At 37.9% G+C, this 24,783-nt stretch overlaps 1 protein-coding gene across 4 annotated transcripts in view; it reads right to left on the bottom strand.

Moving 5' to 3' along the window:
* MAP3K5 (mitogen-activated protein kinase kinase kinase 5) overlaps positions 1-24,783 on the bottom strand; it is a 105,839-nt gene that overhangs the window by 44,419 nt on the left and 36,637 nt on the right. For all 4 annotated transcript variants that reach the window (XM_088141208.1, XM_025168207.2, XM_007420902.4 and 1 more), the window contains exons 4-9: positions 20,383-20,576; positions 18,236-18,404; positions 15,738-15,844; positions 12,285-12,455; positions 7,150-7,262; positions 5,999-6,158 (exon numbers count right to left, since the gene is read on the bottom strand). In XM_088141208.1, the coding sequence (XP_087997334.1) occupies positions 5,999-6,158; positions 7,150-7,262; positions 12,285-12,455; positions 15,738-15,844; positions 18,236-18,404; positions 20,383-20,576 (914 nt within the window). The remainder of the gene's footprint in view (positions 1-5,998; positions 6,159-7,149; positions 7,263-12,284; positions 12,456-15,737; positions 15,845-18,235; positions 18,405-20,382; positions 20,577-24,783) is intronic.

The raw sequence follows: 24,783 nt of genomic DNA on the forward strand, positions 1-24,783 counted from the left end.
ACTATTAAAGAGAATATGTAAATTACAATAGTTGCTCTAGCGTTTTCCCTTCAGTACAAAAGTACTGTAGTTAATTTTCTTCTAGGATTAAAGTATGTTTTTCTCTAATAAAATGTATTTCCCTAATATCAATACAGCTAACATAATTTTAGACAAAATGACAATACACGCAATCTAAGACTAGAAAGAAGAAACTCTAAACTCTAAACATCAACCTCTAAATAAGCCAGATGCTGGCTTAAATTAAACAAGCTAACCTTAAAATATAAGGATTAGTTTTGCCCAGCATACCAAGCAGAAAAGAAACTCCATTTTGGCTTAGTCCAGTTGTTATTATGAGAAAGGCTATTAAGACTCATTACATACCCCAAAGCATTATTATTTATGAATAAATGTTTGTCCTGCCTTGACTTTAGAACAAAAGGACCTAAGACAGCTTATATCAAACTTTCTCTGATATACCTCAAAAAGGAAACAGGAACAGCAGGTAAATATAATAAATTACAAATCCATAACATAAAAAATAAATTGCAATCCTTCAATTTATTTTTCCTGGCTATTTACAATCTGAAATTGGAAAAATGGGAGACAGATCTGGATTAAAAAAAAAAAAAAAGGAGAGATAGAGAAAATGTAGTACTGTGGAGTCCTTGGTGCTCTCTGAGCTTGGTTGTTTGTTTGCAGGTATTTGATTACCCAACTAGGTAACATCAACAGTGCCTAGCTGGGTAATAAAACCAAGGACTCCACAGTTAAACTCTGAGCTACATATATTCTCTTCCTTTGAAAATGTAATACTACAGAATTAAATACTGTACCAGCATCTTTAGGATGTCAATTTTATATTATTCTGGTTGCCTCTCTGAGAGAGGGGATTGTTTGCCCCATTCTCAAGAATCCATTGCTAGATGCAACCATGCTGGACAATTTTCATCCTGTCTCCACAATCTTCCCTTTTTAGCAAAAGTTGTTGGGAAGTTGGTCATGCAACAGCTTCAGAGAATCCTGAAAGAAGCGGATTATTCTCTCCCCAGTTACAGTGGGGCAAAAAAGTATTTAGTCAGCCACCAATTGTGCAAGTTCTCCCACTTAAAAAGATGAGAGAGGCCTGTAATTTTCATCATAGGTATACCTCAACTATGAGAGACAAAATGAGAAAAAAAAATCCAGAAAATCACATTGTCTGATTTTTAAAGAATTTATTTGCAAATCATGGTGGAAAATAAGTATTTGGTCACCTACAAACAAGCAAGATGTCTGGCTCTCACAGACCTGTAACTACTTCTTTAAGAGGCTCCTCTGTCCTCCACGCGTTACCTGTAGTAATGGCACCTGTTTGACCTTGTTATCAGTATAAAAGACACCTGTCCACAACCTCCAACAGTCACACTCCAAAGTCCACTATGACCAAGGTCAAAGAGCTGTTGAAGGACACCAGAAACAAAATTGTAGACCTGCACCAGGCTGGGAAGACTGAATCTGCAATAGGCAAGCAGCTTGGTGTGAAGAAATCAACTGTGGGAGCAAGAATTAGAAAATGGAAGACATACAAGACCACTGATAATCTCCCTTGATCTGGGGCTCCACGCAAGATCTCACCCCGTGGGGTCAAAATGATCACAAGAACGGTGAGCAAAAATCCCAGAACCACATGGGGGGACCTAGTGAATGACCTGTAGAGAGCTGGGACCAAAGTAACAAAGGCTACTATCAGTAACACACTATGCCACCAGGGACTCAAATCCTGCAGTGCCAGATGTGTCCCCCTGCTTAAGCCAGTACATGTCCGGGCCCGTCTGAAGTTTGCTAGAGAGCATTGGGATGATCCAGAAGAGGATTGGGAGAATGTCATATGGTCAGATGAAACCAAAGTAGAATGTTTTGGTCTAAACTCAACTCGTTGTGTTTGGAGGAGAGAGAATGCTGAGTTGCATCCAGAGAACACCATACCTACTGTGAAGCATGGGGGTGGAAACATCATGCTTTGGGGCTGTTTTTCTGCAAAGGGACCAGGACGACTGATCTGTGTAAAGAAAAGAATGAATGGGGCCATGTATCGTGAGATTTTGAGTGAACACCTCCTTCCATCAGCAAGGGCATTGAAGATGAAACGTGGCTGGGTCTTTCAGCATGACAACGATCCCAAACACACCGCCCAGGCAACGAAGGAGTGGCTTCGTAAGAAGCATTTCAAGGTCCTGGAGTGGCCTAGCCAGTCTCCAGATCTCAACCCCATGGAAAACCTTTGGAGGGAGTTGAAAGTCCGTGTTGCCCAGCGACAGCCCCAAAACATCACTGCTCTAGAGGAGATCTGCATGGAGGAATGGGCCAAAATACCAGCAACAGTGTGTGAAAACCTTGTGAAGACTTACAGAAAACGTTTGACCTCTGTCATTGCCAACAAAGGATATATACCAAAGTATTGAGATGAACTTTTGATATTGACCAAATACTTATTTTCCACCATGATTTGCAAATAAATTCTTTAAAAATCAGACAATGTGATTTTCTGGATTTTTTTCCCCATTTTTTCTCTCATAGTTGAGGTATACCTATGATGAAAATTACAGGCCTCTCTCATCTTTTTAAGTGGGAGAACTTGCACAATTGGTGGCTGACTAAATACTTTTTTGTCCCACTGTACATTAGGTCCAGCAGAAGTGGCACGCTCCAAGTCCCGTCTCCTGAAAAGCATCATCTGGCGGGGCCCAGGAAGAGAGCCTTTTCTGTTGTGGTGCCTGCCCTTTGGACCACCAGCACCTGGAGATCAGATTGGCCTGAAGCTTAGTGGGCTTTCATAAGGCTTTAAAGACATCAGTTTGCCGCTGGACTTGGGGATCTGGGTGTGTGGTAGAGCCTGTTCAGTGGTTTTGTTGAATGTTGTTGATTGCTTTTAAACCTTGGCTGCTAATTATTTTATATAGCTTTTTATATGATTTTTATCTGTTTTTTAATATTGTATTGAGTTTTGGGCTGTGTTTTTTAACTGTTGTAAGTTGCCCAGAGTCGTGTACTTGAGATGGGTGGCTATTGAATGTACATGAAGTACACTGAAGTAATAACTAAGTAACTAACTAATTAAACAGCTGTTAATAAAACCAGGTTTGTTTCCAGAGACAAGGGTCCTAATGCGACTGAATACACAGCACTGATGGTTTTTTTCATGGCAGAAGAAATGAAAAAAAAAACAATGATGGGAATTTATGTAAGTATTACAAATGGATCCTTGTAAAATTCCATAAACAAAAAAGCATCACTGATAAAGTTGAGTATGTCTTTTGCATATATATGGAAATATGCCTCACTGAATTGATGCCTGAGTAAACACAAAGGGCTGTATGGATATACAGTGGGACAAAAAAGTATTTAGTCAGCCACCAATTGTGCAAGTTCTCCCACTTAAAAAGATGAGAGAGGCCTGTAATTTTCATCATAGGTATACCTCAACTATGAGAGAAAAAATGGGGAAAAAAATCCAGAAAATCACATTGTCTGATTTTTAAAGAATTTATTTGCAAATCATGGTGGAAAATAAGTATTTGGTCAATATCAAAAGTTCATCTCAATACTTTGGTATATATCCTTTGTTGGCAATGACAGAGGTCAAACGTTTTCTGTAAGTCTTCACAAGGTTTTCACACACTGTTGCTGGTATTTTGGCCCATTCCTCCATGCAGATCTCCTCTAGAGCAGTGATGTTTTGGGGCTGTCGCTGGGCAACACGGACTTTCAACTCCCTCCAAAGGTTTTCCATGGGGTTGAGATCTGGAGACTGGCTAGGCCACTCCAGGACCTTGAAATGCTTCTTACGAAGCCACTCCTTCGTTGCCTGGGCGGTGTGTTTGGGATCGTTGTCATGCTGAAAGACCCAGCCACGTTTCATCTTCAATGCCCTTGCTGATGGAAGGAGGTGTTCACTCAAAATCTCACGATACATGGCCCCATTCATTCTTTTCTTTACACAGATCAGTCGTCCTGGTCCCTTTGCAGAAAAACAGCCCCAAAGCATGATGTTTCCACCCCCATGCTTCACAGTAGGTATGGTGTTCTTTGGATGCAACTCAGCATTCTCTCTCCTCCAAACACAAGTTGAGTTTAGACCAAAACGTTCTACTTTGGTTTCATCTGACCATATGACATTCTCCGAATCCTCTTCTGGATCATCCCAATGCTCTCTAGCAAACTTCAGACGGGCCCGGACATGTCCTGGCTTAAGCAGGGGGACACATCTGGCACTGCAGGATTTGAGTCCCTGACAGCATAGTGTGTTACTGATAGTAGCCTTTGTTACTTTGGTCCCAGCTCTCTACAGGTCATTCACTAGGTCCCCCCATGTGGTTCTGGGATTTTTGCTCACCGTTCTTGTGATCATTTTGACCCCACGGGGTGAGATCTTGCGTGGAGCCCCAGATCAAGGGAGATTATCAGTGGTCTTGTATGTCTTCCATTTTCTAATTCTTGCTCCCACAGTTGATTTCTTCACACCAAGCTGCTTGCCTATTGCAGATTCAGTCTTCCCAGCCTGGTGCAGGTCTACAATTTTGTTTCTGGTGTCCTTCGACAGCTCTTTGACCTTGGTCATAGTGGACTTTGGAGTGTGACTGTTGGAGGTTGTGGACAGGTGTCTTTTATACTGATAACAAGGTCAAACAGGTGCCATTACTACAGGTAACGCGTGGAGGACAGAGGAGCCTCTTAAAGAAGTAGTTACAGGTCTGTGAGAGCCAGACATCTTGCTTGTTTGTAGGTGACCAAATACTTATTTTCCACCATGATTTGCAAATAAATTCTTTAAAAATCAGACAATGTGATTTTCTGGATTTTTTTTTCTCATTTTGTCTCTCATAGTTGAGGTATACCTATGATGAAAATTACAGGCCTCTCTCATCTTTTTAAGTGGGAGAACTTGCACAATTGGTGGCTGACTAAATACTTTTTTGCCCCACTGTATAAAGGTGGAAGCAGAACATAAGATGATTCTATAACACCTTATCTCTTCTCTGGATCTGGTTTCAATCTCCCATCACAGTTTGAACTCAAATTGACTGAGGAAATCATGGTTACCTAGCAACGACAATCCATTTTTCTCATCTCGGAACCTAGCAAAATGGCTGACATACTTTACGCTGAAAGTCAACTAAAGAACCATCGTTCCAGACTTGCTTACTACCTTGTTGCTTGGTGCCTTTTGAAAAGTAAATACCATGCAGAAATCTCTCACTGATCCAACAAATTGGCCTTGAGCACAACATCAAACAGAGACTACATACCGTAAAATAGCCACTCAGCTCAACTCTTCATTGCCCTCTTATTGATTAAAAACCAGAACTGTTATGAGCTGATAAAAGACTAAGAATAAGGGGAGGGGGGAAATGGACACAGAGCCTATTCTAGCCTGAGAGATCTGCTGAATACTGCACAATATTTACATGGGCTGACAGTTTCTAAATAACCATTATCCACTGCCTACAGGAGGTATAAAGTACTGTGGCCAGATGTATAGAATTAAACTGGACAGTCCATTTTTTAAAAAAAGTTTGTCCTTTATCCACCTCCATTCTCTGGCAAACTCACCTTTGGTCTACCCCTTCTGTTTGCTTGGCTTCTACCTCCTATTCTGTAGAACCACCCTATCTGGGTTGCAAAAATCAGGATGACCATAAGATGACAGCAAGGAGAATTTTTAATATCTTTTTGCTACTATCTAATGCTCAGGTTAGGCACAATTTCTGTTAAACTGGATTTAAGCAAGAGTAATTTTCTTCTCTCTGAATTTCACAATTTGGATCCAGAATCAAAACTCAAGTGCTTACTCAGGGAAAAAAAAGAAGAAGAAGGATAGCTGGACAACACACATTTTATGTACTGTGTACTTTCATCCTCAGATGCCAATGTGGTATACAAAATGGTTTATTTACCCCAAATTACCAACATCTTCACAATGCAACTTTATCTGAAAACTGAACATACATAACTGGCACAAGAATGTATTGCTTACCATGCTGGTGTCTTCAATTTGAAAAGCTTTTCTGAGGCATGGATCACTCTTGTGTGATCATTTGCCAAGACACTGGCTCCCAGGAAAAAGCCTACTTCCCAGTAACTTTGCAATTTCTCCAAGTTTCCCTTCTTCCCAAGCAGGCTGCTTATTTTAACTCCTGAAAAAATTAAAATTATGTTTTAACTATACAGAGATCTGGAACCAGGAATCCCAACCCATCTAGAAAATGCGAGGCTGAGAAATATGGCTGTAGACTTTCCAAACTCAATATCCACCTCCATTCTCTGGCAAAACCTCAGCAGAAGTTGATACTCACTAAGGTACTGCAAATTTAAAAACTGAGCCGCTGCCTAATTTCAGCATGTCGTTGTTTTCATATATTTATGATTCCCTCTTCAGTTCTGCACAACTTTTATTAACCTCAGATATAAGGTCAAAAACAAAACAGTGAGGTTTAAGGGGACTTAGCAGAACTGATAAAAATGACAACAAGTTGCCAACAGAAGTCACAAAATACTGCTATGAAGTGACCTTCATTTCTTTCATGGAGGTTTCAGTGAGAGGTCTGTAAAACTGAATTGAGGTTTTACTGTTTCTCAGCAATTAGAATGTTGGCCTGCTATAGTAGCTTGTTCATAATGCCTTGCATTAACTCAACAACCTTATGTTGCTGGAAGAATGGATATTTTATAGTAGGTAGCTATTACTATGGATTCTACATTTACAGCAAGATACACTTTTTACTGCTTAGAACATCCTAAGGGGAAATAATGGCATGGAAGCCTTCAATGAGCTAAAACCGTTTTCCTTGGAAAATTAAGTTCAATATAATATTATTCAGATAGCTAGATTCAACAGAGTTCATCCATCTCTGTTCACAATTTATTCAATGATACCCCTGAGCTATTACAGGTCTGTGGGAGAAATCTAACCTAGAAAACTGAATTCACTCAAAGTGATCACTTGGTAAAAGCAAGCTGGTAGCTTAAAACATATGCCCTTTTAATGGAAAACATATTTGAAATGAAGAATGTCTAAGAAACAAGGAACTGTGACTTCAGTCATGAGATTGCTTCCCATAAAACAGAAGGTGGTAGAAATCCTGTCACTGAATTTGATTTGCTTGTGAATCAGTAAGCTATAATTACCAACTTTCCGTAGCTCAAAAGAGGTATCAAACTGATGCCCAGCAGCCAGGAGGAGGACTGCATAATTAATTCCTGACTGTAATGATGGTTCCGACTCAAATGCCTTCTTGAACCTAAAAGAGAAAATAGTCCTTTAAAATATAGAGAAAATAGTCCTAAAAAAGAAAATAGTCCTTTAAAAAATAACTCATTAAGACGCAATTGTATTTTGGGGACATTCTTAAATGATCACCACAATCTGTTAACACAACTCAACTAACTTATCCAAGCACAACATCCTCTGTTATATTCCATCTAGGTGGCATGGTTATTTTAGGAGCCCAACATATGCACTGTCCTATCATTTCCTTCTTCTGCATTTTTGCAATTATGAAAAATATATAGCTTGGCAACAGCTTTGTTGTTTTGCAGTGAGAACTAAAAATATATGTTTTCAACATTAAAGTTCTTTTTGACATTTATATTAGAAATATGATTTTAACCCACTCAATGTACACTACTGTTAATGTTTAAAACAGATTATTCCTATTGTGTGGATCTACAGAAATAAATGTAGAAGGTTATGCAATATTCTAGCCAGAAAAAAAGACATAAACAAATTAGGCAGGAATACTCAAATTCATTGGCATGAATGTATTTTAATAGTAACAACCAACGTAAGCATATAAAAGCCGTGCCAAAGACAGCATCCTCCTCCTATATTGTCTGATGTTTAGATCGTAAGTCCATAAATTAGACAACAGTCCTCTTTTACTAGTATTTCCCAACTGCAGCCTCTAATCATGGAAATAGCATTTAGCCATCACAACCAGTAATTATTAACAGCATTATCCATCAAAAGTTATAAGTTACAGAATTAACATCACATGTTCTAACTGATTCTGCAGGCTTACTCCTGTTGAGTAAGTGCTATATGATGAATTTTAATTATGCCACACAGAACTGCCAATCCAGCAACATCTAGGGACATGGAATACAGACTTCTAATCAAGCTAAAAGTCTGACTGACAAGTGGTCATGGTGGTCCCAGGGATGGGTCTTTCACAACCCTTCCCTGGGAGTGCCACAGATTGAACTTGGGACTTTTTACATGAAAAGCATGTGCTCCAACACTGAATATAAGTTACAACAGTAAACAATAACAACAATAATAGGCTCTTAGCTTTAATTACATATATTTTCATCTAATGAATAGTTACTGCATCAGTTTTATTGCTGTTGGTTTATTAAGGATTTCTTAGATAACAATAGCCCAAGTTCATTGTACATATTTTTATTTGGAGTTCCCACTGGAGCCGAGGCGAAATGTCTGCAAAAAAGGGATCTCTACTTCAGTATTGATCTACCTATGCCCGGAGAAGTCCAACTAAAAATATGCGTGTTTGCTTTTGTAATTATGTTAAAAGTGTTCTTGTATTTTATTTCCTCCATTTCCCTGTGTAATGCAAGGAGGCATGACAAAAAAGTATATTCAGATTAACAAAATATTAATTTTCAATTTAAAAAACCCATTCTCTTCATTTATGATTAAGACGTTTGACAGGCATATTATAATTTATTTCTGCTTTATTTGTTGTGCCTGCTTTACTTGATAACTACAAATGAGAATTCTGTCAAATACAAGGGGAACAGACAGTATTTCTCCTTCTGAAAGGATGCTGATTTGGCATTGGGATCATCAACCCATGTCTCTGGTGTAAAGGAAGGCTCTTTGAAAAATAGAGTTCTCCATTAACAAAATGGATAGGAAGTTGATTTTTTTGCCATTTCCTCTCCATACTAAAGTCTCTTTGTCATTTGGTCTCTCATCAGATACAGTCCCGAATATTTTAAAAGCATTTCATTTATTATAGAATTCATTTTAATATGTAAGATTCCCTGGTTATTATTTTTTTTTTTAAAAAAACATGATTGGTACACCAGTATCTGCAGCAAACAAGGCAGAAACGGGAAAAATACAGTAGTATGTATTTGCCAGATATACTGCCATCCAACAACAACAGACATGACAACAGTGTAAGCAGACAGTGGTGGAGCAATGCTGCATGGAAGATAAAATACCGCAGTGAAGACATGTCCATCATTCTCTGTGTATATCCTGTCTAAATACCACAAAACAAGGCTAAAGGTAATGGCTGGGATTAAAATGAACACAGGGATTACCACCAACCATCTTACTTCTAAAATCCATATAATCTGCACATCTTTCAAGCACAATTAGTACTATTATTGCTGCAAAACAGTAATTTTAAAGACATCTATTGCGAGCATGGTATGTATTTTAGAACATAACCAGCTGTGGACTGAAAGACGTTCTCCTGCTCCTTGAGTACAAACGAAATGCGCTAGGACAGAAACGGCTAGGTCTGCCAAATGGCTAGCCCATTCATGCGTCTCTGGGGCAAAGGGGCCTTGCTGCAGTGCCAGCTACCAGAAGCAATGCAAGAAGTTGGTACAGCAACCAGTTAAAACAAGCCACAGTCTGAGTAGCTTTCATTTAAACAACTGCTGCAAGCTTTTGGCATTTTCCAGAATTCTTCATTACACCAAATAATTACAAGTCAACAGTCAACAACTGTCGATGACTGTTGTTACCTATTTCTAAACTAACATTAAAAAGGGTGAAGAAAAGCAAAGGAAAAAGAGTGCAAATGATTCAAGACTTCCAACATCAGCCTTGGCCCTCTTTAAAAAAAACAAAAACCCTCCTTGAGAAGCTCTTTTCTTTCTGCTCATTTTTAACCCTGTTCAAATGTTCACGAGAGCCACAAATTTTAAAACATCACGAGGAAAAAAAAAAAAAGCAAAGTCCAGGCAGAAAGACAACCCCTTGCTCTATCAGTTCAGGGCTAATATCAAAAATCAGGATGGTTGCATTTCCACAGTCAAACCCAGAGGAGAAACAGCAGTCATATTCTCTCTTCATGTTTTCCTTTGGAAGAATGAATCCTTCCCAGTAAGATACTGCCTGCCAGCTATGATGATGGCTATCCTCTTTCCCACCTACCATGAAAATATGAAGCTGAAATAAATGGGTGATCCAGCAGGGTCATCTTATACTAAATTCATGAGCAGGGCTAATTATAACATGGCTTGTTTGTTTAGGGATTATTACCACGTTTTGTGAATCCTGTCACCATTATTTTGAACCAAGGTTTTCAGCTTAGGCGGGAACAGCCATGGTTTCTTATTAAATAAACGTAACAAGCTATCGCTTAGCCTGATATAGCTACAGAAGAAGAAGGCAACAGCGCACTGATTTGTTCTTTCTAAGGATCGCTTGTTGTTTCCACTCACCCAATATGGCCATGAGCTGCTCAGAGCAGTGAAAGCTATTCACTGATTCTGTCCTGTGTTGCAGCAGCTGCTCTATCCAGTTTTGCTGCTCAAATGGAGAGACCATGGGCATCAGCAGAAAAAGCAAGCAATGATAGGTAGTCAGTGACTTCTGCCACTCTTCTACAGCTTCACTGCTGTCCCATCCCTTGAGTAACAACAGTGATTAGGAGCACTTCTCCACTAGTTGCACTGATGATAGGGCTATGGGGAAGGAATTGCTACCAAAATATTCACTGTCTAAAACCACTTTAATCCAACACCATGGTTGTCCTCAGCATTCTGAAGTGCCCTGAACATGTATAACAACAATCCAGAATATTCTGCTAGTAGCTTGTTACTGGCAAATTATTTTCTCTGTCCAGTTTCTAGTACCTTTCCTCCTTTGTTCTGCACTTTTCTGTCTGTTATAACCTGTTTTCTTGGTAATGCTTGCTAGGCTAATGCCACCTCTTATTTTGGAAACTGGCATCAGATGAACTCTGCTGCCTGAAAGCTTTGGGTCTCTTCACCCCTCCCACCCCAGTTTAAGTTCTGCCTGGCTTGTTGGTCAATCTGCTGACAATGATGGAGAAAACCCTTTTCCCCAGTTTATGATGTCAACATAGAAAGCTGCAGGAAAAATCTGACAGCTAATAATTAACCTCTTATCTCTGTGTCGATATTAACAGAAATCTTATCACCTAGCACCATTTGCTCTTGTTCTGCATGTGAAAACAAGCAGATCACAAGAAAAGACAGAAAGATAAGCCACAGGGATTCAGAGTATGCTTCAGTGGGCATTTCAAAGCAATTTTATATATACACGTGTGATAAAGGGAGAACTGCAATGGCAGAAACGACCACTGGTTCCAAACAGGTATGCAGTCTAGACCTGATTATGAAATGAATCTTTGTAACATAGATGGTGAGATGACCACACCTCCTATTTGATTAGCAGAGTCTAAGGAAACACTGGTGATGAATCATTACGAAAAGAACCCTCCGTTTTTGCATAAACCTGAAATTCTCTAAAGTGAGTGGGAAGATTTTTACAAACTGCTATAGCTGCTTATCTCTGCCATCATTCAACAGCATTTCATTTAAAAAAGTACAGTCAGTTGTGATAAGGAATTGTTTTGAAACGTTCCAGAGATATTTTTTAATATGTACAGTAGTCCACTGTATCCTTCAATGTCTTAAAAGCAAAGAAGTAAAATTTTAAATACTGTAAAAGCAAACAGAACAATTTACTAGGGATTATAGGAAACACGGACTCTTTTAGGAAATGAAAGTGATATCAAGTACAGAAAAAAGAATGTTCTATAACAGTGACATCCACAGAAACCTTTGTATCTAATCTGTTCTGAAATTAGTGCTTCTACATTCTACATTCTACAGTTGTGATTAAGACACAATGAACTCAGATCTGCATATTATATTAATTCTATGTGCTGTATAAGTGCCTTTAACTTTTCTCCAACAGACAAAAGCAAGTTAACTGGAAAAGAAAATAAATTACCAAAAATCAAATATCTCTGAAACTTGCTAATTTAACTGATTAGAGTCAATCAGTCAAATGTATAGCTATGTTAAAGAGTAATGTAGCATATGTAGATATTCAAGTATAGTATATCTGGAAAAAGTTACCTAAAAGATCCGAAAACTATCCAATTTGACTAAATCTTAACTTATTCATTATAATACTAGTTAATCCGCATGTAAGACTGCTTCAGGAAGACATCTGAAGAATAAAAATATAGTGTACTTTAAACATTAAAAAGTAAACTCATACAGGCATGTGGTAAAGTGGTACTTACCACAAAGCTCCTTGGTCTCGACTTTCAGTATCTGTAAACCCAGAATCTAAGAACATATCTTTGTAGATTCGTCCTACAAGGCAGTACATATCAGAAGCAACTTGGCTCTCTTGCTCCACTAGAGGTATCATGATATCTAGAGCTTTCTGCCTGTCGCCAGGTAGATTTCGTCTGTTTAAAAAAAAATACAAGCACTTGAATATTCCATAAGTATAAATTCTCCTAATGCATTATCACTTTACATGTCAAAGATGATGCACAAGGTCTGACTAGAGGGAAGGGAGAAGAATTCAGGTTGATATTTAAATGTACCATTTGAAAACAATTTTTTTTTTTTTTTTTGGTAATTTCTAGAGAAATATTCCACTGGGATCTCACATTATTTATTTATTTAGATTGGTAAGGCTGCCTGACTCTCAAATGATTCTGGGTGGCTAATACAGTGTGTGTGTGTGTGTGTGCGTGTATGAGAGAGAGAGAGAGAGAGAGAGAGAGAGGAGAGGGGAGAGAGAGAGATTAATAACGAAAAGGATATGAACTCCTAGACAAAATCATCTGTTACTTTATAAAAGAAAACTTACAGAGGTTCAAGAATCAGCCTAATCTGAGGCCTGGAGGCAAAGCCACTTTTTCAAAAACTTAGGAACTCTTGTAGGGTGGGAATCCGGTGGGCTGGGAGGGAGCAGATGCTGTTCCAGAGAGCAGACTCCACAACAGGGAAGGCATGCTTCCAATAATTTATTTAATTGAGGGGACCTGGAGTGCCCCCCACTCTGCCCAGTCTTAGAGGACAGGCAAAAACTAGGCCTATCTCCTGTAGTAAACTGCCCAGAGTCACTGCGAGTTGAGCAGCATATTAATAATAATAATAACAATAATAATAATAATAATTATTATTATTATTATTATATACCATTACAGGGTATTTCTTACACTCTGCTTACACCGAGATCTTCCAAAATTAATTATTAATGTGTAATTTTAATTTAATGAGTCAAAGCAATAATACATCAATAATCAAAGTAGTAGAAAAAATGCATCACATATTCTGTTTCATCATAGCTGTGGAGATTAAGTAGCTAACATTATTTTATGATTGTACCTAACTGGAAAAATGTGCAGAAGGCATATGTTGTTCTAAAAAAATATCCTAAAAATGAAACTTTCTAACTGACCAATGGAAGGATGCTATCCAATTTTTAATGGAATTATTCCATTTCTCTTGACCACCAAAGACAATGCAGCCCCTTCATTTGCTAATGGATACCATTTTTGCAATCGGTTTCATATCCAGAGCTGAGCAGGACAGACCTGGTGGTAGTGACTCATGTCCTAGTAACTGCAATTACTAGACTGCTGCAATGTGTTTTGGTAGGGTGGTTCTGGAAGAAAACTGTACTTGGTCCTAACAGTGTCAGCACGGATGATGAGGACTACATCACCCCTTGATGAAACAGCTGTTCTGGTTGATGACTACTTTCCAAGACCAATTTGAGCAGCTCACTTTAAGGTACAAAACCTTAAACAGTTGTGGAGCAAGTTACCCAGAGAAACACCCATTACTTCATAGTCTTCACTAGGTCATCAATGGGTCTCCTTTTCCAAATACTACCTCAGATATAGTTGATGTTGACAATTAATTAATTGACAATTCTGTTTTTCTATGGTGAGGCTTATATTGTAGTGGAGTTACAGTAGGTTTCCTCTTTATTACAGTTTAGGAAGTGAGTTTAAACACTTTTTTTTTTTACCCAGACTTTTAAAATGCTTATGTGTTTTATGGGGTTTTTTAAATATTGTTATAAACCAGCTAGAATAATGAAGAGTGGCAGCATTAATTAATTAAAGCAATTAATTAAAAAGAAAAATATTGGCACATTCTATTCATATCAAAATACTGTGATATGAAATCTGCCTTCAGCACTCTAAGGCAGACCACAAATCCTGAGTACCGAGGCAGGGAAGGGCAGAATCTCCAGACAATAATACAAAGTGCTGGAAAACTATAAAAGTAAAAGAGTGTCCTGAGAAGAACTAACACGGTTGAGAACCAAGCAATTTCAAAGGCTTGAAACAGGTTTCCCAATGTCATAAGAAAACTTCAGAGCTGCTTCAGCCACCTTCTGTGTTTAGTTCTACTAGTCACTCTGTTGCTACTTTCTGAGAGAAGCCTTTTTACTCTGCCTATCTCTTTAGGCCCCAAGAGAGATGATTTTGGTGACAACTGATAAGAAAAAAGCAGGGGGAGGAGGCAACAGAAGCCAAAGACTTCAAAATATCTGCTTTCCATTAACGGAATGCAGAGTCTCATTCTCAATTTTGGTACAGTGCCATTATTGCAACTGAAAGCAAAACAATGGGGATGTATTAACAAGATCCTAGAGACTAGATCATGGGAAGTAATTGTCCTACTCTGCTCAGCCTTTGCCATACATTTATGGCACCGCACTCTGAATAGGACATGCACAAACTGGAGCAAGTTCAGAGGAGGGCTCCCAAGATGGTGAAGGGACTGGAATCTAAGTCCTACATGAAACTGCTACAGAAAGTGGGTGTAGTTAGCTTGCAGAAGAGAAGACTGAGAAGATATATGCTGGCAGTCTTAAGATACCTAAAGGACTGTCATATAATTGAGGGACTAGACTTCTTGGGTTGAAACAACAGGGAAGCAGACTGAATATTAGGAGGCATTTCCTGATGTTAAAAGCTGTCGGCCAGTGAAATGGGTTGCCTCATGAAAGGCATGTTTCCCTTCACTAGGTGTTCAAGCAGAGTCTAATAGCCCTCTGTCTAGAAGGCTTTAGCAGATTCTGCACTGAGCAGGGGTTGCACTAGCTGTCCTCTGAGCTCCTTTCCAACTCCATGATTCCATTATTTTATGAATGGCTTCTTTTAAATCCCAAATAAGCAGCAGTTGTCTAAAGAATTCCAAAGATAAGTGGAAGCAGCTCTGAATTTTGTGTACCATATTAATAACCTGAAAAGTCAATGTATAAAAGGGATATAGCAAAATTAATTCTTCTCCCTCATTTTTGGATTGTGTCCCACTATTATAGTTGAAGAGCTAATAACAGAAACATGCACATCCATATCATTTTGCTTGCAGCTCCCCTGTGTCTGCTTCCTTTCTAGGCTGAGCCATGCTAATTTGTGTGCTATGCCATTGAGTTTGTTTCATGGACCATTCAATCAACATTTGTCTCTTCAAGTTTTTGCTGTGCTCAAACTGCTTTCTTCCTAATCATGTGCAGAAAATAAAGTTAAACAATGACAGAAAGCCAAACCCAAGATGGAAAGCCAAATCTAACTGTTGTAGAAGCAAAGGATGGGGACAAAAACATTACTGAAAAATGCCTGAAGTATTCGTTTTGAGAAAAAAATGGAAGGATGCTTTCTGACTGTGGAAAGTCTGCCATCAAAAATTGTAGTTTCATGAGAAAGGAAAGTTCTTACCTATTCAGTGCAAATGCATAATGAAACTTCACATGATGATGCAAAGTCAAGTCAAAGGTTGGAAGCTTTTCTAATGCCTCTACCAATTTCACAATAGAATCGTAATCCTTTCAAAAGAGAAAAATAAAAGAATTTATTAAAACGTGATAGCATATAAGGCAAAAAAGGACAAACCTTCTAAGTCTTCCTGTGGCCTGAAAGAATTAAAATTACTACTGAATGTACATAAAGCCTAAGATGGGACCTACAATCACAGTGTTTGTTATCACCCTGTTCAGTTCTCTATGGTCTACAAAGTTGACTCTAGTTACGTTGAGAAGGAGGCAACTGCTTTTCATTTTTTTCAAACTTTTGGAAGGGCAACAGAAAGAATTGATACTTTTTAAAATGTTGTGTGTGATTCTTATTCAGAAACAGTGATATTTCTGATCATTCTGATCAGCTTTAAGAACATACAAATGCTATATATAGATATATATATCTGTATCTATTCCTTTTTTGCAATTGGAAATAAGGTTTTGATATGAAATGTTTCCACAATCAAATCAAGTCTTTGTTTCCAACAATGCAATCAAGAATCTCAAAAACAGGGCAGGATGGTGACAACTAACCTCAACTCCCACATCACATACCTGCTGAATTTTCTACATATGTTAACAAGTCGTTAATAATGTTTCCTATATTCTCTTTCACTTTCTCAATCCCCAGTCATGATTATTTCATTTGGCAGTTTCAGACAACTATTATGCTTAAGCACTTCTGGAAGTGCAACATGTTTTCTCTTTCCCTAATGCAGCATCTTTCTGAGCCATTCCCTCCCCAGCCCACCCCACAAATGATAGAACATATTGTACTGTCTGGCTTGTGCACCTTGTTGTTCAACTGGAAGTGAGGAAGAATATCCTACTTCACTATTTTCGTCAGTTTAATAAGAACATGGGCAAGCTTTATTGAAACAATTATAGCAAGAAAAACAACAGATCAGACATGACATTTCTATACACGTAAGATTTCTTATGCTTAATGAACTCGTCAGCATAGGTCTCCTTTGCTAGATCATCAACCGCATCCTGTGCCTTTGGGTGGAGACTTCAGAGGTATGGGATACTGAAGAAAAAGAGGTTAGAAGTAGAATCTGAACAGAAGATCCCTTGTATTTCAGGGGTGAACAATCTATGTCCCTTCAGAAATCTTATATGTGCCTCCCTGTCCTCCAAATATTGCCGCTGAGTTGTAATTTTAATTCAATAGAAGGCGACATTATAAAATCCAAGAGTAATCATGTTAATTATACCTAATTAATTAAATACAATTTTAATTACATTTATATTTAAGTAAAATTTAATTTTTTGGGGGGGGTGGCTGCTTTCTGGTCCACGTCCTTCCACATGCAATTCAAAGTCTCAGAGGAGCCCTCATCCCCGAAATGGCAACACAACTCGATTTGTATTAGTCAGTTGCTCTGCTATTTGTTTCATTTTATAATCAGTGCGAGAACAAGCAAACATGTCACATTTGTACTGTTGCTCTGACTTTGCATCAAACCTTTCCCAGTATTTCAGTCTTTTTTTAAAAAAGCCATCAGTTTTATATAGTATGTGATAGCAAGGCAAGGTATCGTACAGAAATGGAATCCACTCACATAATTTGCTGAATCTTTATCATTATGCTTAGACCATAATGCTCCCCAATATGCATAATTATACTTTTTTAAAAAAAAGGAAATCTGAATATTAGCCATTATATATTTCTTTTCACAGCCCTAAGCATAATGTAGATGCACAAAGTTGCCATGGTAACAACACTGGTTTATTAAATCTGGCAACTGTTAAGAATATTTTCAGCCTGCCATGAGCATATTTAGCAGTAACCATTTACTCCAAGCCCTCTGTGCAGTCAGCTGGCCCCGATCCATTATGTGTCAAGCATTTACTCTGAAAATATCTGAAACGGTCTCTGCAAACATGATATAATTAAATCACTCTGTAATAAATTCAGATACCAAGACTCCCATATTTATACATTTCTATCTAAAATCAACTCCCCCCCCCCCGAAACACACACACACAACCTTTGAGAGGGAAAAACCAGGGAGGATGGAAGAGAAATTGTGGAAAATCTGGTTTGGTAGGAATGACTACTATTTTTAGGAAAGAGCATTCACTGTAAATTTCTTTACAAAGTCCCACTTGTTTCACTTCTGTTTGCATTTTTCAGGAATGAGTGCTTGTTTTAAGCAGGCAAAAGATGAAAGCCTGGGCAAACTGGGGGAATGCTGTGGTCTGCTGAAGTACAAAAAAAGAAAAATCTGTAGCTCAGGGAATTTGGGGATTAAAGGGGGGGGGTATCTAAAATAGCTCAGGAAGGACTAAGCATACTTAGTGGACATAAAATGTTGAAAGATCTGTGCTGACTGGAACTGAATAGGGGCCCTCCCATATGTTGATGAAACAGAGTTAATAGAAGTAATACACTTAAATTAAGCATTCAATTCCTACCTGAATATCCCTGTAAGATAACAGCAAGTTTATCACAATGTCAGCAGACAAAAGCTCAATATTATCCACTCGCTGTCTTATCCTTGCCAATTCTGCAGCTAATTCTTTCCCGGTGTACAAGTTACGAGCTTTTCTGATATCATTAAGAATTGATTCCCTGAAGTATTGGCTAGAACAGAAAAGAAATAATCAGTTTAAACCTCACTGTTACAAAAGAGCCCCTTAGCTATCTGTTTTACAGCAACTAATACAATGGGCAAAACTGAACCAGGAATATTGACCTAATTAAGGACTGCATATATGAAGTGAATATGTAGGTCATACAAAATTGGTTGATTTTGTGCCAGAAGTCAATTGATGCGGTCAACTGGTGTTGACTCTTAGTGTCACATCAATAAACTTTCTCCAGGATAATCTTCCCCTCACCTGGCCCTTCTGGTCTTCCAACAGCGCACCCGTTGCCACTGTTACCAGGTCCATCCATTTTGTTGCAGGCTGTCTTCTTCTCCTCTTTCTTTCCACCTTTCCCAGTATTACATATGTCTCAAGGGAGCTGAGCCTTCACATAATGTATCCAAAATATGATAATTTGATCTTGGTAATTTGTGACTTGAGTGAGAACTTTGGATTGATTTGTTCTATGAGCCAAGTCATACAACATGTCCCTCAAATATTCTCAAGTCATAGGATATAAATATTGTAATTTAATGCAGATGAATAGCTAGCTGACAGACCTGTCACTGACTACACATTATGCTCGTAAGTCATTTCTCACTAGGAACTAAAGATCCTAAGTGGCAAGAATGCTTCACCTAAGGTCGGACAAGAAGTCCACTTGGTCTTTGTGGAATTTATTGGAACTCCACTTCCTTGAGGCTTTATTTCTTTGGGGAGGGAGGAGGAGAAAGGGACTATAAGAAACCGAAGGCTCCTATCAATTAGGCCCTCTAAGTATTCCTTCCAAATGTTCACAAATGTCTAGTGTTCAAAAGGAACAGGTGAATGGCCCAATTGGTTTTTTCAGGATGAACACTCATTTGTTTGCCCACCTCTATTCAGAAAATCCCCAGTTCATCCCCAGTTCTTATCATCACTGCACAGGATGGTAGATAGCCTTAGGCAAGCTTCTCAGCTTCATCCTTCCCCCAATTGTAATACAGTATAATAATGTTGGCCTACATCTCAAGGATGTTGATATATAACACATATCAAATGCTTTTAACACTCTTAAGTAATACATAAATGTCAAGAATGAGTACTATCAAACAGGAAGAAACTTAATCATTGGAATTCCTTAGCATGTTTTAAAGCACATTCCCTGGTGTGAATATCGGTCATGAGCCATCTTCCCTGGAAAGAACAATGAATATATAATTAGGACTAGACTGATCTAGTGCAGGAATGATTTCAGGAAGCATTATTTGGGAACAAAGGTATGCAGCAAAACTCTTTTTTCACCTATGGCTGCATGGCTGAGGGACAGTCAACAAGCACCCCAGAATTTAGCATGATAAGGTTTAGGCTGAGAGAGAATTGGGAGCTTTTTTCCCCTGAAAATGCCCTGCCTGTTAAAAAACGAGAGGCCTGCCCAGAATTGCCATTACAATTCTGAAGAAGTAATTCATTTCTTCCTATATCCAAATTGGATATAAGAGAGAGTGGGTTCTTCTTTTGCCAGGCTACTCCCCCCTTGCCAAATACGCCAATCACTTCCAAGCAATGCGTCTTCCCCATTTAATTTACAAGGGAAGTTGCAAGGAATGTGTCTCATTTCCAAATCGTGAAGGGTGCAAAGCAAAGTGGTTTCCTTCCCTTCTGGACCGCTTTTACTTTTCTGTACTTCTATTAACCGTGCAAGCTTTTGACAGATAGAGGAATGGACAGAAGGCTGGACTCTCCTTACCGACCTGCAATGATGACACAGATGGAAATACCAGCCTGATCCTCATATACCCTTGGTCAGAGATAAACTGGATGCCAAAGTTCAAGCAACTAGCCATCCTAATATGAAATTACTCTGATAGACATGAACAGATTATGGTGCCTTGGCTGCTGCTATCAAATGTCATGTCTGTTAAATTTACTGGGTCCATATGATTTTCTCCTTTAAGTCAAACATGCATGTTATAGCTGAAGACAGTCCATACCTTGAGCTGCCCTGTGCCATCTTCAAGAGCTGAATAAAACGGTCAACCAAGGGCAAGCATATTGGCCCCAACAACAGTTCAAAATTGGGCTGCATCAATTCAGTCAATCCCTTCATGAAACTGCTGTCACAGCAATAGACTTTGTTATGGGGAGTTATCATATATGGAACAAATATGTAATTGCCAGTGCACATCTGCAGAAAGGAGGAAAGGGTGTGTTTAGCAATGTAAATTATAACATACGTAAGATAATATTAAAGTGAATATACTTTGTAGAATGTAACTAACACCTAACATAAATTTCATAAAACTCTTTAATCCATGCATGTTTCCTTGTTAATAGATTCTGTTGGCACTGTATACTTATATGATTAACATCCCACATTTCTTTCCGCATGGGAACACACACGGCTCATGCCAACAAAACACATTTAAACAACAACAAAAGCAGCATCATATATAACATAAAAAATAATTATCAGTTAATTAAAACAGAAATGTTTTTCCATGTTCCCTCTACTCAAATAATGATGCATCTGCCTTTCCCACACTGGTGTTCTCCAGATGTGATAGATTGCAATTCCTATCTTTCCCAACCTGTATGTTGATAGTGACTGGGGATGAGGGAAGCTATAATCCAAACTATCTGGAGAGTGCCAGATTGGGAAAGGATTGGCTGAACATTACCATCTTAGGAGGGAATTGTTCAAAGTATCTTTATTGAGAAGCTTGGACATAAAGAATCTCTGAAGGTGAACAAATAGTTGGATTATGCAAGGGTAAGGAAGAGTAGAGATGGCCTTGCACTTTACTGTTTACTGTTGTAAACATGATGGATAATCTTTGTCTGCAGAACTGAAAGGGGGCAACTACAATTTTAAAAGATGGCACAGGAAATCAGAGATATCAAGAGAAGAAATTCTTGGCATTATATAACAGCAATTTGCATTATACTGATTATAATGTAGTCATTAAATTATACTGTAATGACTACAGGGAAATTCAAAGGATATCAAGGTTGAATTATTGAAATATTACCCAGCAACCTGACTACAACTTTTCATATCAAGATTGAACATAAAACTTTCTTATTTATACATAACTTTTAAATATTTAGAAATTAATATACTTAGGGATTTAAATAACCATTCAATAATAATTACAGCCTTGTCTGGAAAACATATGAAACGATATAAAAAGATGAAACACAAATTCTCTAAAAGAAACATTCTATATTTGCTGAAAAATAAAGAAGGGGATAGCCTGCTTAAACATATATTATCAAGCAACTCAGTTGGCATAGTTACTCCTTTTACAGTAGAAGATTCAACAAAACAGTGGATTGAGATGGAAAATATTTGCTTTTGGGGTATTAATTTAAACTTGTTCTTTCCTTCCCCAGCAGATCTTCATAAAATAAATGAACTCAGTGACAATTTCACACAAGTAATTTGATGAATATGGAGAAAAAGGTTTTCAGGACATATTCTAGGGCATTTCCCTCTTAATTGCATTGATAACATATCCATATTTCAATAAAGAATGAGCCATACAATTGAAACCACAGAGAAAGGTACTTGTAGAATAAAAGGGGTTTTGTAATAGTTTACAATTGAGAGCAAGTTGAACAACAATTAGAATAAAAAATGCCATAGTTTTTGTGGTGTCAATCCAATATTACAAAATGAAAAAGTGATGGAGATTGCAAGCAGATATCTATCTTTTTTTGAAAAAATGTTGATTTCCTCCCCCCCTAGAACCTAAAGGTATAATTTCAAAAATATATCAGATTTTCTTTGAAATAGATGACAGTGAATCTACCACGGGACTAAAAGAAGTCTGGGATTGAGATTTAGAGAAAAAATTAGATGGCAATACTTGGCGGTCTCTATTGCATCATGAGGCATTCTTATCAGCATTTATACAGGAAATATATCTTAAAATGTACACTGGTGGCATCAAACCCCGATAAGAATCTCACACATATCATCTAAATATTCAACAGTGGCACATTCTTTCACCTCTGAATGTGATAAAGTTTTAGATTATTGGAAGAAGGTGTTTAATGACATGTCATATATAATTAACAGAAGGTTGAATTCTTTCCAAAATTAGGCTTGCTAACCATATTTGATTATTAGAACAAACACTTGTAAAGTATAAAACATGCTAAGTTTCTACTTCTAGCAGCCACATCAATTATTGCTAAACAATGAACTATTTAAATAATATCCCAATGGGTAGACAGCATGACAAGATCTGGTCTATAGCTTTGCTTGTGAAAGCCTTTGATAAAATCCATTTTATGACAAGGCAAAATAGTGAATTATTGTTCTACAGGAATGATGGGATTTCACTGTTTATATAGTATAAGAGATAAGTATCCTGTCAACATAATCCTATCAAAAATTATGAGCAAGTTAAAATGGACCATAAAATTAAATAATTGTTTTATTTAAAATATTAAAAATTAATAGAAAACATCAAATATTCTAGAGATTATAAGCTATAATGCTAATAATAATACTATACTAGTTATGCTCATGATGAGAGCACCATAAATAAATAAATAAATAAATAAATAAGTAAACAAACAAACAAACAAGAAAGCCTTGCTCATTCTTTCCCTTCCTGGTGCATTCCAGATATAATCACAGTTACAATTCCCAACTTTCTCATCTAGCACCATCCTCAGCATGCTGGCTGGAAATTCTGAAAGTTGGAGGACTAACATACCGGAAAGCAAAAGACTGTGAAATACTGGCCTAACCTAAAACAGGTAAAACTCTGACTTGTCTAGAAAGAAATTCAGGTTTCTCTGCAGAGTTGATTTCCAAATGAACAACCACAATGTTGACTATACATTTCCGCTTTTTGCAGTAATTACAGCTCTCCTTTGTTAGAAAGATCCTGTCAATTCAGAAAAGCTAAGGCATGTTAATTATTAATCCTCCCTTCCTACATTAGGACAATATGCTTTTGTGGCATTCATTAGATCTTTTGTAATTATCCCCAAGATAATTACACCAACAGGCTGATGATGAATCTGTTCTTCTTTTACAAACCTTATTTTGCCACTCTTGGAAAACACGCATAACAACTGTGTTACAGAACTATTGAAATGTCCTCCCTGCAGCATTTTCTTTTTTGAACGGTAGTAATAAATAGCAAGATTCAGAGCTTATTAGGGTTAGGGATGCCCTTTTTCACCTAGAATGGCTGTACTTTCTCTCTCTCTCTCTCTCTCTCTCTCACACACACACAAACTGATATTTTGCAACAGAATTATGACTTAAAAATAAATAATATCATGAATAATATTAACATTTAGGAAAACTTTCTGATCTTTCCTCATTGGCCTAATGTTCACAATTTTTGTGAATCTGACACTCATCACATTCTTTCTTCTGCACAGATTTCATAATTCAAGGAGCAGTTATAATTAATTCCTGGAAACAGTAAATTCAAAGTAACGTCACAGATTCATGATGGAGTAAGCCACACAGAATACAGATATACTATCAATTATTTTCAGTTTCTCAGAATAATTTTCTGATATAAAAGCATGCCATATTTTTATGGCATGAAATAACTGAGAAGTTTTTTGATATATGAGGAAATATATGAGAAAATATACATTATTTCAGGCTTCTTCTACTTAGTACCCTCCAGATGTGATGGAACTATAATTACTAAAATTCCCAGACAGTATTGCTGGAGGACACCAAGTTGGAAAGGCGACACTATACTATCATCTATACCATGTTTCTCATCCTTAGCAACTTTGATGTCTGGACTGGAACTCCCAGAATTCCTCAGCCAGATATCTTAAAGTTGCCAAGGTTGAGAAACAGGTCTATACTGGGATCAACAACTTCTTCTGGCTCCAGACACCATTACACATTCTTTCAAGCTGCCCAAGAACTCCTGAAAATACTGAATGTGAATCCCTGCAGGGGACCAAACAGCCTCTTATATGGACCCAATCCCTGGACTATAGTGTCTACAGACTCATAAGAAGCCTGCAGATTTCCACAAATACTAATCACTCCTCTTTCTGTTTGCTGCTCAGCAATGGTGGCTTAACTGTGAGGCAGAGACAAAAAAAAACACTTCTTCCAAAAGGCAAAAGGATGGGTAGAGCATAGGCTGAAATAGGCCATCCAATCCTATTTCCCTCCCCCCTGCACTTTGTTCCTCTCCAGAAACCTGACACATGGAGTGTGCTTACTTTCTAGAATGAAAAGAAAAGGTACAGATTCCCTCAAGTTATGCTTAACTTCTGGTGACGACATGGACATGCAGTCTTCTTAGCAGCAACATGGAAATGGTTTCCTGCTGCGTTCCCACCCCCCCACCCCCAGTTTCCTGGTGTAGCCTACAGCCTGTGCTTTTCCATTT

This window comes from Python bivittatus, unplaced genomic scaffold (assembly GCF_059951505.1).
Source record: "Python bivittatus isolate LINGU-HERP-01145 unplaced genomic scaffold, Pbiv_v1 ctg000020_np1212, whole genome shotgun sequence".
NCBI lineage: Eukaryota > Metazoa > Chordata > Lepidosauria > Squamata > Pythonidae > Python > Python bivittatus.